The sequence below is a fragment of the Clarias gariepinus genome, chromosome 21 (assembly GCF_024256425.1).
Source record: "Clarias gariepinus isolate MV-2021 ecotype Netherlands chromosome 21, CGAR_prim_01v2, whole genome shotgun sequence".
NCBI classification, from domain to species: domain Eukaryota; kingdom Metazoa; phylum Chordata; class Actinopteri; order Siluriformes; family Clariidae; genus Clarias; species Clarias gariepinus.
The window spans coordinates 23,075,514-23,094,727 of record NC_071120.1 but is presented as its reverse complement, the minus strand read 5'-3'; the positions used below and the strand labels follow the sequence as shown (position 1 = coordinate 23,094,727).

The window sequence follows — 19,214 nt, the reverse complement described above, 5'->3', positions numbered from 1 at the left end:
CGAGCTGCAGTCAATTATTACACTCACTGGTGTACTGTATTAAGGCCTTTTCGAAGTCAAGTCAGTGACACTAACAGATGTGCATGTACAAGACTAAACCAAAGACAGGGTTGATTGTGCAGCCTGAATCACAGATGCAACACAAACATGTATTTTCTTAATCTCCTTGGAGAGGACACGTACAACTGTCTCGCTGTCCTCGTCCTCACCCTGCATGTGTCTAACACCCCGTTCCACTCAGCCGAATTTGCTACTAAATCTACACCGATGCAAAACCTCTGGAGAGCTCGGCATAGGTTGGTAACGGCTCCTTCGCCTCTTTTAGGCTTGGTGGAAATTCTGATGTTAGCGCCAGCAGGAAAATTAAAACATGTTTAAAATTTTTCTTTGGTATTGATTTTTAAGCGCCATTATCGATTTATTATTGATTCTTAAGCGCCGTTATTGAGTCATTATTGATTCTTAAGAGCCATTATCAAGTCATTATTGATTTTTAAGAGCCGTTATTGAGTCATTATTGATTTTTAAGCGCCATTATGAGGTAGTTAGTGATTTTTAAGCGCCATTATCAAGTCATTATTGATTTTTAGAAGCCGTTATCGATTCATTATTGATTCTTAAGCACCGTTATCGAGTCTCTATTGATTCTTTAACGCTGTTATTGAGTCTTTATTGATTCTTAAGAGACGTTATCACGTCATTATTGGTTCTTAAGAGCCGTTATCGAGTCATTATTGCTTTTTAAGCGCCATTATCGAGTTGTTACCGATTTTTAAGCGCCATTATCGAGTAGTTGAAGATTCTTAAGCGCCATTATCAAGTCATTATTGATTCTTAAGCACCGTTATCATCATTATTGATTCTTAAACGGCGTTATTAAGTCATTATCGATTTTTAAGTGATGTTATCGGGTTTTTATCAATTCTTAAGCGCTGTTATTTAGTTGTTATTGATTCTTTAGTCATCACCTTCTTACCTGTTTGCAACCATTTGGCAGCCATAAATCCTTATATTACATGTGAATGGAAGTTATCAACAACTCGGTTCTTTATGACTCTGTAAAACATCTGTCGTTTCCCATGTTTTTACGAATTAGTTTAAATCGCTAAAGGGTTGATGTGCGGTCACTACGCCTTTAAAAATTACCTGGATTGGTACCAACTGCAATGACATCAGAGCTTATTTTAAAAATCAGGAGACATCGGGAGAGGTCAGTAGCAAATCTGTTTTAGTGGAATGGGGTATAAAAGACATGGAGGAATTTACAAGATGGTGGAATGCAGTTGGTGTTGAAAAACATTCCATCTTGTAAAACATGCATTTAGTTTTTAATGACTATTATTAATTAGTAAAATCATTAAAGATGCATACTGTATATATCTTATGTGTCAAACAGTTTGATCTGACAGATGTAGTGCATAACAAGGTCTCCCAGCTTAGAAATATCTTCAGGGCAGGGCATCTTCAATTTCCTCTCATCACTCAAACACCCCTTGTAGTATTCACAGCTTAGTTACTCACCAACGGCTCCTTTTTTCAGAGAGCGTGTATCGACTTTGCCATCAACGCCAAACCGCTGACACGCTACATGCCCCAGAACCAGCAGTCTTTCCAGTACCGGATGTGGAAGTTTGTCGTTTCTCCGCCATTCGAGTACTCCATCATGATCATGATCGCCCTCAATACCGTTGTCCTCATGATGAAGGTTTGCAAAACTTCTTTTCTTATTACATGTTCTTCTAAGCAAAATTTTTGCAGCATGACTTGAAATCTTGAAACGATTGCTTTCCTTTTTCAGTACTACGATGCTCCAAACGCTTATGAAGCAATGCTGAAGTATCTCAACATCGTCTTTACTGCACTTTTTTCGATGGAGTGCATTTTGAAGATCATTGCTTTTGGCCCTTTAGTAAGTTTTCATCTGAGTGACTTGACATTGACTGACTAAAACTCTAAAAGAGAATGATGAATGGACAGAGTCTTGGAGTTTTGACTGAGTGCTGAAGTTGAACCTTTGTTTTTACAGAACTACCTGAAGGATGCATGGAATGTGTTTGACTTTGTGACAGTGCTCGGGAGCATTACGGATATCCTGGTCACTGAGTTCAATGTGAGTGAACTGTAAAGACAGAGGGAAGATAAACGGGTTAAAAAAGAAAGATGAAAATATTGTAACCAAGAGACGTACCGTGTCTTTTAATCTTCATGTCGCTGTGTTGAAGTGTTACTAATGTTAATGTCTGCATTGTAACTTTTCTCTGTATGTGACGGCTGTTCATGTTTCCCTGTTTTTCTTCTCTTGCTGTCTTGCTCTGTTTATCACCTTCCTCTCTTTCTTCCTCTTGGTATTGTCTATTGTCTTCACTCCATCTTGGCTCCCATGATATGTGCACTTCATGTGTAGACTACGGTGAGTGGCACGTCTTCTCGTCTTTATGAATATCCGTTTCAGTGGTGGTTGATGTGTTAGGGTGTGTCAGCAAAGACATTGAGTCTGTGAGCCATTTGGGTTGATTGATACCTGTAGAGCGGCTCATGTTCGATGAGTAAACTAAATGAGGGCATGTGTAACCCCGCAGGACCGTCTGTTGAACCTGAGCTTCCTGAGGCTGTTCCGAGCCGCCCGTCTTATTAAGCTCCTTCGGCAGGGTTACACCATCCGCATCCTGCTTTGGACTTTCGTGCAGTCCTTCAAGGTAGGTGATTATATTGACTGGCTAGCTAAGTCCAATGGTGCAAACACAACCCAAAAAGCACTGGTTCTACAGGTGGAACTAATTTCTTCATGAGGCTCGCAATCTCCGTTCCAGTTCATCCCAAAGGTTACTTTATGGGGTTGAGGTCAGGGCTCTGTGAGGGCCAGTCAAGTTCTTCCACAGCGAACCCCTCAAACCATGACTTTATACTGCTTGCTTTGTACACTGGGGCACAGTCATATTGGAATAGAAAAGGGTTTCCCCCAACTGTTTTAGCCAACTACTTTTGTCCATACAGTTTCAACCAAATAAGTACTTAAAGCATTATGTGTGCCTTTTTTCCAATCTATCCAGATTTATCTGTGACATCTTTGGCTTCAGATTCCAATTCTGGACTGACCAGGATTGTAACTCAGACACCAACTGTATCTGTGTTGATTGCTGTTATTTGAGGGTTGTGTGTTATGTGCTTTTCTGCTCAACATAGTAGTGAGGAGTGGCTTTTTAATATACTGTAGTGCTGGGAGGTAAGAAGTAAACTAAAATGTATGGTCCAGGGTCTTCTCCAGGACCATCAGTAGATTTATTGGCAGCTTAGGCAGGGTACCCCTTTCCCCTGACCTGTCTCATCAGTAAGGTGTTTCCACCCTCAGAACTGCTGATCTGTTTTTAAAAGACTAAAACCACTTCGGATTTAGTTTTTTCTCCATTCTGATGTATGATGTGAACCTCTATTTAAAGCTTAATTATCTGTTATCTGTATGGTTTTATATTGTGTCGATTGGCTAATAGGAGGCGGCACAGGCTTGATTCCCATCTCTCTGTGCATGGAGTTTGCATGTTCTCCTTGTGCTTGGTGGGTTTCCTCCGGGTACTCTAGTTTCCTCCTATAGTCCAAAGAAATGCAGGTTAGGCTAATTGGTGTTCCCAAATTGCCCGTTGTGTGTACTGTATGTGTATGTGTGCCCTGCAAAGGATTGGCACCCTGTCCAGGGTGTACCCTGCCTCGTGCCCTAAGCCTCCTGGGATAGGCTCCAGGTCCCCGTGACCCTGAACACAGGATAAAGCGATATAGACGATGAGTGAATGAGTAAGTGAATGGCTGATAGTATAATCACATAAGTGTGCATGTGTACAGATATTTCTGTGAAAATGCCCAGTGGGTGTGTATTCACCTCCCAGTGTAATAAGATTTTAACTGCTGTTCTCCTTGTAAAGTTTGTCCAACCATTTAAATCTTTTACCATATCCAGGGGAGCACATACAGTGCACTATATAACAGAACAACCTTTTGAGATTTTAACACAGTATTAGATAAATCGAAGACTGATTTTTATGCAGGATTGAACTAAGTTACTTTTTTTCTTTTTTTCCAGGCTCTGCCTTATGTCTGCCTTCTGATCGCTATGCTGTTCTTCATTTATGCCATTATAGGAATGCAGGTAAGTGAACATGTACTGTAAATATGAACACATGTGTGTGTGTGTGAACCATAGGCAAAATATAGTGATCATCAGCTGTCGACTTACTGTAGAACGGCGTCACCGTAATCCGTCATGCATCATCGTCACACATTTCCTCTTCTCCTAAACCATTCATGACAATTTAACCAAACCTTCACCTTCATTAGGAAGCATCAGTGCACTAGCTATTTCATTTTTAGAATTAGCAGGACTCTTTCTTAGTTTGTTTATAATTTTGTCTCATAATCCTTAAGACTGAGAATAGCTAAAATCTAGAGAGCTACAGAAGTTTATACAAGTAGTCAATGGGTCTGCCTCACTGGTTTCAATAAATCAGTCCGGAAGCACGATGATAGAAACTGTCCTGTAAATCTGTGTTTATGGTAAATAATCCTAATTTTGCAAAATCTTAATAAAACAGAGTTCATAGTCCGATACAGTGGATAACAGCTCTGAGACATAATGGTGTCCGGGATTCCCGTCGCGATTTAAAGGCGCAGAGACAGCACTGTTATATTTCACATGTGAGATTCATTTTCTTAGGAGTGGTACACTTATGGTTTTTGATCACATGATGACAGTGTAGGGAAAGAATACAGATTTAGTCAAGTGGATTGGTATGCTTTACACATTGTATATTTATGTCAAAGACATATAAGACTCACTTTGTTGAACTTAAGAACAAATCGGACTTACAAACATGCTCCCAGAACGGACTTCGTTCGTAAATCAGGGAGTACCTGTATTCACTTACAGTTCACAATTTGAAAATGCTGCATGAAAGAAACGTAACAAGATAATTCCTGTTATGATTAGTGATATTTGGATGTTGGTTTGTCTGCCACAGGTCTTCGGAAACATCGATCTGAATGAGGACACGGCCATCAACCACCATAACAACTTCCAAACTTTTCTGCAAGCTCTTATGCTGCTCTTCAGGTGATCCACTCCAACAAAATCTGTTTCAGTCATTTTCTATGGTCTCTTAAAACCTCATAAGAGAAATATATTTAAAAAAAAATTCTACCACATTCTAGCATTCTAGCATTCTCCTGCCTGAAGAACTGAAGCACTGATAATGAAACCTAGACTTATTACTTCATGTTCTACCAGCACCCTGTAGTCCTCTGGGGCTGCTTTAAAATCAAGTGCCTAAGTATTGGCACTAGAAGCATTTTTATTTTTTATTTTTTTTACAAAGAATTGCAGAGTTAGTGATTCTAAAGACTGTCCTTTTTTTTTTTTTTTGCTTTTTCACTTCTGAGGTTCTTAGGGAGCTGTTAATTGGCTGTGCAGATGGGGAGTTGTCTGTGTTTTTGCAGTGTTAGGCTTGCTGTGCCCTTTGTTCAGAACAGTTCTACTGTTGCACATGAAAGATGTGTGTATGTGTGTGTATATATCATTTGTTTTTCTTACAGGCAGTCAGATGCTTGAAGCATGGCGTGTTAAACGTTTGCAGTATTTTGCAGACACTCTTATCTAGAGCTTCTTGCATTTATCTCAGACAGGAAGTAGCGCTTAGATGTTGGGCGCTTAAGAGAAGCAGCCTTTATATTATGATGCATGATATACATTACAGCACAGTGAAATTCTCTTTCTTTTTTTTTATTTATTTATATATATTCTATTGTATCTTGTTAAAAGCCTTGCTAATTAGCCCAACAATGGAAGTGCCACTGGTCCAAAATTCTCTGTTTTTATTTTTGCCTGCTCTCACTCTACGAGATGGAAACTCATGTGTTGCCACCTGGTAGATCCGAGCCACTGACACACTTATGAGCTTCCAGAAATTCTGATAATGAAAGTATTACTTAGAAATGGGTAGCTCAGTGGTAGGTTTTTTTGCCTGCCATGCAGAAGGTCCAGGTTTAATGTTCAGCCATTGCATGCATCAGGAAGGTCATCTGGCGTAAAAACCTGTGGCAAGTTGTTGAGCGGATCGGATGGTTTGCTGTGGCGACCCTCTTGATGGGAGCAGTCGAAAGACCAACGTCAACTTTAGAATTAAGGACTTTTCTAAGGTCCAAATCCATGCACTCAGACAGCTGTATTCTTTTATGTCTCTGTGTATGGTATATACCACTCTTGTGTAAAGCTTCAACCAGAAAGCTATTTCCAATCCAATTTTTCAACATATTTTTGCATTTGTAATTTATTAATATACATCCACCTCTAGGCATTTGGCAGACACCCTTATCCAGAGCGACTTACGTTTTAATCTCATTACACATCTGAGCAGTTTAGGGTTAAGGGGGCCTTGCTCAAGGACCCAACAGTGGCAACTTAGTGGTTGTGGGGTTTGAACCTGGGACCTTCCAAACCATAGTCCAAAGCCTTAACCACTAAGCTACCCCGTGACTCATCGCTTGCAGGAGAAGGAAAAATTACTGGCTGTAAAGTTCATAAAAATGAGACTAAATTATCAATAAATAAGGCTAAACAGACTGAAGACTAGACATTTGGCTTTTTTTTTTTGTACCAAGCAATTAAAAGCTTATAATTGAAATGTACTGTGGAAAAAAATGGTTAAAAGTTATTACTGTATACTGAAGTAATGAAATGTAAGTTCAGCAAGCATTTATGCTGATTAACATCCATTCGCAAAATAAGCCACCACATCCACGGTCCTGTAAATTTCGAACATGGTTTAGAATTCCGATTTGGAAGTTCGGGACAGGTAGAGCCTTTCCGCACACAGCGTATCTGTGTATCTCTTGTCACGCTTCTCTTAATGTAGCAGCGTTGTCCCAATGTTCGTAACGCTGGCAAATTAACATCCCTGTGTTTTGACAAACGAGCCATTGTTTTATAGAAATGAAGTTTTATCTAATATTTGAACAGTGGGGTCTTGCAGTAAAGAGTGATTCAGGTCGCTTACCGTTTCAGGTTTGATGGTCTCCATAATTACACTGCACAGATTTTAAAAAATTTTGTAAAATTTATGGGAAAAAAAACATAGTTATTTTATTTTTTTTTGGAAAAAAAAAATTTACAGCTCCCTTAGATGTCTGTGAGTTTGGAGTGAACAGTTTATATTAGTAAGTAGAGATTAATTTGAAAAGAGATTAAATAAAAATGCTGAACTGCTTCTTTAATCTGTTTTTGCTTGTCTGTATTAATGTTCATACAGTACTAACGTTTGTACACACGGATGTGTTTATTTGCCTCTTTAGGAGCGCTACGGGAGAAGCCTGGCACGAGATCATGCTGTCGTGTCTGAGTCACCGTGCGTGTGATCCCAACTCCGGCACGCCGGGAAACGAGTGCGGCAGCGACTTCGCCTACTTTTACTTTGTCTCCTTCATCTTCCTTTGCTCCTTCCTGGTCAGTGCCCTCGGCCATCTCCGCTCATTACTGTAGTCCACCTCGCTGAGGCGCTCTGGGTCCAATTATACTCCTCAAACACGGCCCGTTTCCCCAGATCTGTTTAAACTAAACATGTCAACTAAACATATCAGAAGAAACGACTGACTCGGTGTCCGAGAAGCTTAGCGCGACGGGATGCACGATCTTTTCTCACAACTTAAAAAATGTTGGAGGAAACCTCTAGAGAGAAGTGGAATCCCAAAACTCAGGAAGAGCCCGAAGGCTTTCACCAAAAACGGCTTGTATTTTTAAAAAGGTTTTTTTTTTTTTTTCTAGTGGTTTTAAAAATGATGTAAGTCCAGAATTATTGGCACCCTTCTTAAACAAGCAGGCCTATCTATAAAGAATAATAGTAATTTGTTAGGGATCATAAAAGGGGTATTATTGTATTTTAATGCTATATTCCAACATAAAACAGTTTTTTTTTACAAAGCATTTGTTTTAAAATTATTAGTATTAGTTGGAGACACTTGTGTAGAAATGTCACACTTGTCTTACACTCTTCAGTGCAGACCACCAAGGTTTAAGTCTAGTCAGGTCATTGCCAAGCACACACCATGTCACTACGGCTCAGTCTTAACATATTCGATTCCGTCACTGATCATAAAAGTTCCAGACCCGTCAAATCCATATGCTTTGTAACATCTTTTATTATATTTCCAGCTCGTGCAAGCCATAATAACTTTCAAAGCCAGCATAATGATGGAAAACTGATATTTATCTGCACGATTGTGCATCATCCGCATACTTCTACTGTATCTTTAGGGCGGATTTACTGTAGATACGGGCGACATGGGGAGCCAATTCAGGGTGGCGTCTTGCCAGGGGCAGCACAAAGTGCACAGGGAAAAAAACAAAGTCATCAGAATGATGATAACATCTGCACGATCTGTTTTTGTATCACGTCGCATTTTCAAAATGTTACCATGTGGGTACATTAATCTTATTCCCACACTGATACTAGTTTGTGAGCGAAGCAGGGTACTAACTAAAAAGGTCTCACCGATGGTTAGGGAGATGTCACCACCTCAGGTCTCCCCACTGGAAGCCTGATTGTGGAAAAAAAATCTGCACACACATCTACTGTAACTTTGTAAAGCCGAAGGGAGTTCACCCAGCCAAGGGAGCCTTAAACCTCAGCTGCTTATAGATAATAGTACAGAGGTTATAATTGTCATGTGTGCGATACAGTACGTACTGTATAAAGAAGCATAAGTAATCATTTTTGTCTTTGATGTTGAAAGTCTTTATGGATCATATCATTATGGACAAACTCTTCTGTTTTTTTTTTTCATTATTATTATTATTATTATTTATAATTGTGGTTCTAGCATGTGCAGCTTGAACCTCCAACCTGAAGTGCTGTACACTACACCATCCCGATTTCCTTCTTTAATTCTAGATGCTGAACCTCTTTGTGGCTGTAATCATGGATAATTTTGAGTACCTGACTCGGGACTCCTCCATCCTCGGCCCGCACCACCTGGATGAGTTTATCCGCGTGTGGGCTGAGTACGACCCGGCGGCATGGTATGTCCTGACACCCACAATGCCCTGCAAATGAAGACAGAGCTAAGTCACTGACTTATGTACATACAGTACTGTAGAATCACAGTCTGGAAGCTGTATTGGGGTCTGAAAAGCCTTTTCCTGTCCTATCGGTTTTATTTTTTTTCTAATATAAGCTAATATGTAAAAGAAGTATCAATAACCCTTTATACTCATGCACAACCCTGATGGATACATATGGGCTCGAGATGGCCATACGTGTCCAATGCCTTTACTAATATACTCTCGGAGCTGAGCTTGCCTTACACCTGTGTCATGTCTTGCTTGTTTTCTCTGCAGCGGACGGATTTCCTATAAGGATATGTACAATTTGTTGCGAATTATCTCACCCCCTCTTGGCTTAGGGAAGAACTGCCCTAATAGGGTAGCATACAAGGTTTGCAAACCCCAGAAAACTTCCTCCACTCTTGCGGGCTCTGCGCGCCAGCGCCCAGAGACCTGAACTGAATGGCTGTGCACTAAATGACTTGCCTACACACGAGCACTTGCCCTTTCAGACTTGACTGGCTTTGGTTAATGATGCTGAATGGAAAACAAAGCTTTCAAAGCCACCATAAGTGTTGTCTTAGATTACGATTCGTCATATGTTGTCATATGCGTTATATATAGCATTAAAGCATAACTTCGAATAGCAATGATGACCGTGATGCTAATTTGAAGCTAAGCTTTAGCAGATTTTTATTTCGGCTCACAGCAAGGTTATTGATTGAAGATAAAGAAAGAAAAAAAAAGAAAGAAAAAAAAAAACACTGGCATTGAAATCTTTGTTTTCAAGCACTAAAAGTTGAAACTTGACCTGATGTCTCTTAGCATGCACAAGCAGACATCTAACAAACAATGCAGCCATTCTGTCACGATCCACACCATGTGTGCACCTCTGCTTCATTCCATTCTTCTTCTTCTTCCCCATCAGGGATCAACTCCTTCTCTTTTCCTCTAACCTGTAACCTTTTAGGATCCATCTTTGACCCTGACCCAGGCAAGGATGGCATCCCTGTCCATGACACTCGTGGAAATCTAAATAACACAGATTTCTGTTTCTTTGTTTGTTTTTTGTTGTTTTGATCATTTTTATTTATTTCTGTTTTCTTCCATTTTTGTTTCTGCTCTGTTTCATTTTTCATTTCGTCCCCTTTTTCCTCTTCCCGTCTCTCTAACTCCCCATCCTTGTCTTTTGATTTTGGGTTCTGTTGCGTTCTCGACACTGTGAAGTGGCCGTATCAAGTACCGCGATATGTATGAGATGCTGCTCCACATGTGCCCACCTTTAGGTTTGGGAAAGAAATGTCCGCCACGAATCGCCTACAAGGTAGCCTGACTTTTCCTGCCGCGCCCTGCCCCACCTCGTCCCGCCCCCCCCGCTCCGCTCACCCTGTCTTCCCATTAGCTTATCCTTCAGCCAACCTATGTGCTCTGCAGTGTCTCCCTCCCCTTTATTTCTTTCTTCCTTTCTCTCTTTCTTTCTCTGCCCGCTCTTTCTGGTGTAGCCAGACTTTCTCCTTCTTCCTTTTTTCTTTTCTTCGACCATTGTGCCCCTTCTCCACTTCCTCCATCATATAAGGACAATAATTTCTACATAATAGAACAGATTAGGGCTTTGGTAAAATCCTTATCTGATTTTAGCATCATTATGTGATGAAGTGTGAAATACGTGATAGCTTAATGAAATGCCGAACTCAGACTTCATTTACACTTGATTGTTTAATGCAGGTATTTTTTTTTTCAATTATTGTTATATCTATAATTTAAAACAGTTACACAGTTACATCTAGTTACATCTCACATTAACTAGCAGAAATGAAAAATAAAACGCAACACGGGCGGTTCAGCGGCAATTCAGCACAACGTAGAAGCAATTATTAAGGAGAGAAAGTGTTGTTTAAAATGACATACAGTACTGTAACTTTATCACGAGTATTGTCTTACTAAAAGTGCCTCGGTTGCTAAGTTTTAGCAGGCAGCTGCTCTCTACGCTTTGCAGTACCGCCGACCACCACTGAACCTTTTAGCGGTCCGTAGTATCAGACAGTACTGTACGTACCAGCCTACTTTGACCCATAGTGTTAATTTTAAAGACTGACTTGAATTAAGTTTTAATAAAAGCAACTTTACATGTAAATCTTGAGCAAGACAAATTGAAGTTAAAAACTCTCCCTAAAGGAAAAAATGAAATAGTGGGTATAACATTATAGTGTAAAGGCAAACAGCAAACAGTACTAACTGTATTTAAAGGATGTTTATTGTTACACAGCCAAAAGAGAGTATTGGTGCTTATATATATTTTTTTTAATGTCATACATATGATACAGAAAGTATGTGTGTCAAAGAAGCTACTTCTAAAGTTTGTGCAACATGGAAGTGACCGATCTTGCTTCCCTAAAAAGTTTAAGTTCTGCCGTTTTGGAGAGATAATTTTATACAGTATATACTGTGTATGTGCCCAAAAACAAATGTTTTAATGTTACAATATCTCGCTTTAAACAATAATAATAATTTGCATTAAAATGCAAATTATTATTATTGTTTAAAGCGAGATATTGTAACATTAAAACATTTGTTTTTGGGCACATACACAAGTAAGCTTCTACAAAAATAGTTGCTTAAATTAAAGCATTCTAGGTTTTGATAAAAGCTTAGTTAAAAGGTAAAAAATCTGTAGTGTCCGTAACCATTTCAGATTCATGCTGCAGTAGCAAGTTTTATATGAATTGAAAGATTTGAATTTTTTTTTAAGTTACAGACACTACATATGAGAACATGAAATTGTATTTTTTTTAACTGATTCTGTAAAATATAAATGTGTATGCATATTTACAGAAAAACAGGCATGATCTAGTAATCACTTGTTTTTAGGGAAGTTAAATTCTTTATGAAACCATCCGTCCCCAATAATAACTTACCGTACCATTAGTCATTAAGACTCATAAAAAGATGAAGTGTAAACTGATTCTGGGTCTTTTTTGCTTTTAAAGCTGTCACATTTCACACTTGATTCTGCATTGTTTGCGCACAGTATAAGCAGTTCTGATGCACTACCTCTTAATCAGATACTTTGTAGAGATGATTCACACCTTCACAAACAGGTTGGTGTTCGTAAATTCATGCAGAACTTTGCTGATTAACCTCTTAGCTTAGCGTAGGGAATCCCACTAATAGCCGTTCCCTGTCATATTTCGTTGTAGTGGAGCAGTGCATATGTGTGTTTGAGTGTTGTGTGTGTGTGTGTGTGAATGTGTGCGTGGCTTTAAACCACTAGAACTGTAACCCCCCAGCCCTCAGCCCCCCTCTCTCTCTCTTTCGCTTGTGCTTTCATTCCCAACTCTCTCTCATTTGTCCAGCACTCCTTTGCTACTACCTGCTGAGTGTGCAAGTGCGACTCCTTTTCTTTTTTTTTTCTCCTCTTTTTTTTTTTTTTTCCTCCACACCGTGACTGCAACTGAACCGGATTCATGGTTTTCAGGTCACAGAAGCTCAACTCCTCACCGCACCAAGAAAAATATATTATAGATTTATTCAAGTCTGGTGATACACACTTCTTTCGGAAGTATTTTGGGGTGCTTTCACAAACGCAGGGTTCAATCCGTTTGCATTGAAGCTTTTCTTCCTCACTGAGGTTCATTAGGTGAGTTAGTGTTTAGGTGAGTTACACTCAACCAGCCTTATTGATATGGACTTGAATTTTCTTTCAAGTAAAACGTGTTATTTACACTCAGACGGCCACTTTATTAAAAGCACCTGTACAGCTGCACATTCATGCAACAACATGCCGCGGCAATCCAATTAACTGTGGCATGGATGTTGGTGCCAGATGTGCTCTCCTGTGATTTTTACAAGTCACTAAAGACTTTTCGCAGAATGGGGGGAGAAAAGAAGCATCTGATGATCGATGGTTCTGCAGAAACACTTTATTGATGGGAGAAGTTCGAGCTGAAAGGAAGGGTGACAGGAAATCAAACAGTATGAGCATTCTTTACATCTTTGGTGAAATGCATTTCAGAAGAAAAAATGGATCCTACATCATCTGCTGTCAATCATCTACTCGTATATCCATCTGTTTTCTATACGTCTTATCCTGTGTAGGATTGCAGAAGACCTGGAGGGTACACACACACACATACACACACACACTTACATGTCTTTGGACTGTAAGAGGAAACCGGAGTCTGTTGAGAAAACACGAAGAAGGACATGAAATTACAACATGAAAGTTGAGATTCAAACTCACAACCCTGAAAAATGACAGCAATGATCGCTCAGAATGGGAATCGTCAGGGACCAGATCAGCCGATACGATACTGTATTATCACGATACCTCGTTGCCAAATCAGTTTGTATCGCGATTCTGTTTATATAACAGTTTTATAAATATTCCAATTCAATATTATTTTTGTCTTTTTAGATTTTGATAAAAATCTTAACCAGCTTCACAAATAATTCATTCCTACACTGCAAACAAAACAACATCTTACTAAGTGAAATATTCTCGAATCTAGCCAAGCCTATCCATAATTTCTTAAAATAAGTTCACAACAAACCAAATATAGGATTACTAAGCTATTTTCTAATAAAATGTTGCTAAAATTGCAAGAGAAAAATGTCCTGTTCTATGGACTTTTTCTTGACTATCTATCGATAGAACAAGATATTTTTTCGCTTGCAATCAGATGCTGTGCTGTTTGCCAATGTGTAAATAGTTTGGAGTGCATCACCTGTAGGATTATAGAGCAATACTGTAGCACCATTTTACCACCTCAAATGCAAATAAGTATTCATTTTAAATACATTTTTAAAATAAATAGGAATGTGGCGGTAAATTATTAGCCACACCCAAAAAAAACTGTGATATAGAATTAAATAGATTTCTTTTCCTTTACTGATGCTGACCACCAAACCTCCTGTCAATCATGAATAGAAATATAAAGATACTCCAAAACACATCAAATGTTTTTTTAATATCTCCAAACATAAGATAATTGCACAAATGAGCATGTGTACAGGTGTTCCTATTAAAGTTGCCACTGAGTGTATGTACTTATTTTCGTTAGCTTTATCTATATGTTTCTGCCTGGGTGATTTTTCTGATTTCTGTGCGTAAACCTTTTTTTTTTTTTTTTGTTATCCCATTTGTTACTAAACTAAATAAATGCATTGCAGCAAATCTTAAAATCTTATTTAAGAATTTAAGCAAGTGAAAACTTCTTGAAACTTGCCGAACTTATCTATAGTTTTATTAAAATAGCTAGCAAAATATTCTACCAAGATTTTTTTTTTTTGGCATAAAACTAGTAAATATTAATTAGCAGTGTTGGGTGTACCGTGTTACATAGTAATGCATTAGACTACTTGAATTACTACTTTACCATTTAAGTACTCAGTTATTTAGTTTTATTTCAAAAATGTAATCCATTATTCAGAGAATTTATGTAAACACTCCCCTATTATGGGCCAAATTTTGCTGAGTGATGATGGTAGATTAATTATAAACGTCGTGACTAAAACAACATGCATTAGGAATTACAAAGGAGTTTTTTATTTTCTGCAATGGAAAAGTATTTGAACTAGTTATTTTTATCAGAAAGTAACGCTGTAATGTAACTGATTACGTTTTAAAGACAATAACTTTGAAATGTAATTAGTTATTTTAAAAAGTAACGTCTCCCAACACTGGTTAATTAAAAGAAAACTTTCCAATCTTAAATTTGTTGTAATCTTATTTTAAGAAAGTGTGCAGTAGATACGTTTAACTGTGCGACTTGTTGCCACTGTTGTGCCCTTGAGAGAGGCCCTTGACCCTGTCTGCTCCAGAGACACCGTTTAATGGCTGACCCTGCGCTCCGACAAGAAGCTGGGACATGCAAAGAATAAAGAATTTTTCTGGGCCCTAATGTATACGTGACGAATAAAGGATGAACCTAAAAAACTGAACTTCAGGATAATTTCCCATGCTAAGGCAACCAGCGTTCTTTTCCTTTTGTTCCATTTAATTACATGCAGTGTGAAATTGAACCAAATAAAACTAACCAAATTATAAATTTGACCCTGTCTCTGATTAATAAAAGGCACTTACAGATGTGGAAGCACCCTGAGAGATAGTGCACTCCATGCTTTTTTCTCACCGTGTGCAGAGTTGAGCTCCTGTGCGCTGAGTCACCCTTCATGGTTATGCCTTCATGCTTCTCTCTGTTTTTCTGTCACTGTGTCACTGCTGCACTTTTGTTGCAGATGTAGCTTATAGAAGTGAATGTGACTGTTTGACTCCTGTTCTGTCTCTGTACTTTGTCTTCTGTCATTTTGGACAAAACGTTTTGTGTGCCTCAGGCCGAGAATCTCCTCTTTATTCCAAGATATCCGCTGAGAGTTCGTGTCAGTTGGAACGTCTCAGCGTTTTTAAGCGTTAAAGCGTGAGATTCGAGCAAAAGCCTATCACAAGCACACAGATGGTTTTGGCCACGAGGCGTCTCACAGGCTCGGGTTGTGTGGGTTCTTTTGGTTGTTTTTTTTCGAGTACTGTTCCTCTCTAACGCCCTCCTGACTCCCCTCAGCGTCTGGTGAAGATGAACATGCCCATCGCCGATGACAACACCGTCCACTTCACCTCTACGCTCATGGCTCTCATCCGGACTGCGCTGGAGATCAAACTGGCCTCAGGTCAGTCATTCAGGGTCAAGTCTCTACTGTTGCACTTCTTACGATAAAAACGTCAACTTTTATGTTGACTTATGATTTAGGTCTGGGATCTTTAAATGTATTTAAAAAATTTTTAAGTGAAATTCAGAACAATGTCTCTACGAATAGAGCCCCAGGTATAACATGGAAAAACTGTATGCATAATTTTTTAAATATATTTTTCATATATAATATAATATAATATAATATAATATAATATAATATAATATAATATAATATATTTATATATTTTTATATATATTTTTATATTTTTTAACCAAAAATAACAATGCTTTTTTTTGCTGTAAACAAAAAAGGTAGATAGATAGATAGATAGATAGATAGATAGATAGATAGATAGATATGAGGTCATGCACTGATTCGACAACATGATTCTTATAAGAGTCCCAACATCTACAAAACAAAATACATAACTTAGTCAAAACCCGGTAAATTGTTTCAGTTTTAGTTAACAAAATAACATTCTCACATTTTTTATCATAAAATGACAAATGTTTTCTACAAAAAAAAGTCAATCGTCACTATGATGGGGATGAAAAAGATAATATTTCTCAGATCCCCCCAAAAACTATATTGTAGAATAAATTAATATGCACTGCGCAAAATATGTAAATTACAAAATCTATGATTTTATTGATTAATTCATTCCTTTAGCTTTAATCACACTTTCACAATCTGAGTTCCATTAGGGAAGAAAAACTCCATAGATGTGATCACCTTGTCATTCAGTACATTCAGGTCGTCAGCTGACTTCATTTTATTTCCACATAACGTTGCTGAGTCGAGACCTGAGCAACTGAAGCAACCCCAGATCATAACCCTGTCTCCAGAGGCTTGTACAGTGGACACTATGCATGATGCTTAATACACTTCCCTTCTTACCCTGACACGCCCATCACTCTGGAATAGGGTCAATCTGGACTCATTAGATCACATGACCATTCTGCTCCAAATTCCAATATTTATGCTCCATAGCCATCTAAAACCTTTGTTCTTTTTAGTCTCAATAGAAAGTGGTTTTCTTGTGTCTACACAGCTGTTTAGTCCCAGTCCTGTGAGTTCTCATAACATTGTGTGTGTGTGTGTGTGTGTGTATGGAAATACTCTCACTCTCAGAATTAAACATAGCTCGGATGTCTACTGTCAGTTTTTTTCATGCATCTTTATTAAGAGTTTAAGCCCGGCACAGGTTTTAATAATGTGTTGTTCAGCTCTTAATCTTATTTGAGTAATTTTAAATTCTATTAATTGTTTTCGGGTAATTGCTGCAGGCCAATAATTTGACCCTTCTGAAGTAGTGACTTTTTTTTTTTTTTTAATGGCGGTGCATTTGCCTTTTAATACTGTTTCTAATAAGCCTGTTATGTAACTAACTACTGAGCATGAAAACACACAAAAGGTACAAAACGATCCCTTCACCTCATTCCAGGTGCGCTGTATTAATCTGAACGATGCTGAACTTGTGTGGTGTGTGTTTGCAGGAATCGTGGCCCAGCGTCTGTGTGATGCCGAGCTGAAGAAGGAACTGGCGACTGTCTGGCCAAACCTGTCTCAGAAGACCATGGATCTTCTGGTGACTCCACACAAACGTGAGCATTTAACACACACACGTGCGCATGCACATAGACACTACTGGAGTTATTTAATGCTGTTAACACTTTTAACTTGATCTCACTTAGTAAGATGAAGCATTACTGCCATCTAGTGATAAGAAGCAGATTGCTTCCACCTATACAGATAATGAAATTGTTTATCTTAAACGCTCGATTCTGATTGGTCAGAAGGTGTTGATTCATTTTCTAAAGCTTTGTCAGTTGTTTTAAGAAATGTGTTCCTTTAAGACACTTCAGATCAGCTATGTAATCTATTGCAATGAAAGATTTATTAAAAAGTAAAAAGTTCTCTCTATATAAGGTCTCTTTATAAAGACTTTAGGACCAAGCATTATGCTGTAAATGTGACATCCTGTATATAATTCTCTGTCATGATATCTCTCTATTATTTACAGCTAATGAGCTGACGGTTGGGAAGGTGTACGCTGCCCTCATGATCTTCGATTACTACAAACAGAACAGAGCCAAGAAAATCCAGATGCAGCAGCAGCAGGCCAAAGAGCAGCCAGCACCACAGGTCGATAACTCCCTCACACACTCAGACACAAACACACTTATGCATGTGCGTGTCACCATCCAGTTACACGGTCTTGTTATTGTTACACGGTCTAGTTTTCGTTTTTAAATGTTTAAAGCAATATTTGATTGCATGACATCATTTACAACAATGAGCATGGGCTTAAATCTAATTCAGTTTCAGTGCAGACGGTTGAAGGCGATAAAGTTGATAAAATCGTTTTAGTTTAATTTATATTGTTCTGTTCTTTTTAGTGTGTTCTATAAAGTGATGTCTGATGATTTAGAAATTAATTTGATACTAAAGATAGTAGAAATGCAATGCCTGCATGTAAAACAAACGTTTGTAACAAACGTATTTCGAAAACTATACCCGGTGTGCTGACTTGGGAGTTTCTCTCTGCTGTGTGTTTACTTTATAGAACAATGTAGGTGCTCTCCTGGAGCCCATTCTCGGCCCTATGCAGGAGAAGAGCAGGAGCATGATGGAATGTCCGTCAGATTTCCTGCCTTCCATCAGACCCAGCTCTACCACACTAAACAACGGACACACACCGTAGGCCCAGATCACTCATCACACACACTGACATACACAGCCTAGCCAAAAACAAACGGTCGAGTTATTAGCCTGCATCAGGCAAGGGACGTATTAAAACTACTGCAGTTGGCTTAAGAACTGCCCAAAACATTATGAGTTAGTACCACTTAAACGTCTGATGAAGTCGCATCATGAAAATGGACAGAAGAAATCACAGAGATGTTTAATAGTGAACGAAAAAAAGCATTTCCACAGGATTGGGTTTAAACAGCTGCTTGACCATAAGAGAACCACTCGTTAGAGAGAGTTATCTGGAAAAGGTTGAGTTTGCTAGGAAGCACTGAGACTTTGGAGCAACGGAAAAAGGTCATGTGTTCTGATGAGTTCAGATCGACCCTATTCCAAAACAATGAGTTCGTCAAAGTGAGAAGGGAAGCGCATGAAGTGATCACAGCCCACTGATTACATTCACTCTAGATCATTCAATCTAGTACCTGAAAATGATTTAAGTTAAATTTAGTATAAGCAATAAAAGCACATGGAAGGCAAAATGAGATTTAATGTAAACTACAGTGGAACCTCGGATTACGAGCATAATTCGTTCAGGAAGCGGGCCCGTATTCCAAAACACTTGTAAACCAAATGTAATTTTCCCATAGGAAATAATGGAAACTCAAATAATTCGTTCTACAGCCCAAAAAAATAAATACATAAAAAAAATGAATACAAAATATAAAGTAAAAATCAAACAAATTAACCTGTACTT

At 38.5% G+C, this 19,214-nt stretch overlaps 1 protein-coding gene across 3 annotated transcripts in view; it reads left to right on the top strand.

The window, feature by feature from the left end:
• The window catches only part of cacna1ba (calcium channel, voltage-dependent, N type, alpha 1B subunit, a), a 156,151-nt gene that overhangs the window by 126,277 nt on the left and 10,660 nt on the right, over positions 1-19,214 (top strand). For 2 of the 3 annotated variants that reach the window (XM_053481035.1, XM_053481034.1), the window contains 13 exons: positions 1,541-1,705; positions 1,799-1,909; positions 2,027-2,110; positions 2,580-2,696; positions 4,073-4,138; positions 5,007-5,098; positions 7,333-7,483; positions 8,928-9,055; positions 10,307-10,403; positions 15,637-15,742; positions 17,263-17,370; positions 17,790-17,911; positions 18,333-18,466. In XM_053481035.1, the coding sequence (XP_053337010.1) occupies positions 1,541-1,705; positions 1,799-1,909; positions 2,027-2,110; positions 2,580-2,696; positions 4,073-4,138; positions 5,007-5,098; positions 7,333-7,483; positions 8,928-9,055; positions 10,307-10,403; positions 15,637-15,742; positions 17,263-17,370; positions 17,790-17,911; positions 18,333-18,466 (1,481 nt within the window). Of the gene's footprint in view, positions 1-1,540; positions 1,706-1,798; positions 1,910-2,026; positions 2,111-2,579; positions 2,697-4,072; positions 4,139-5,006; positions 5,099-7,332; positions 7,484-8,927; positions 9,056-9,373; positions 9,471-10,306; positions 10,404-15,636; positions 15,743-17,262; positions 17,371-17,789; positions 17,912-18,332; positions 18,467-19,214 lie in introns of all 3 variants that reach the window. The other variant, XM_053481036.1, reaches the window with a different exon arrangement.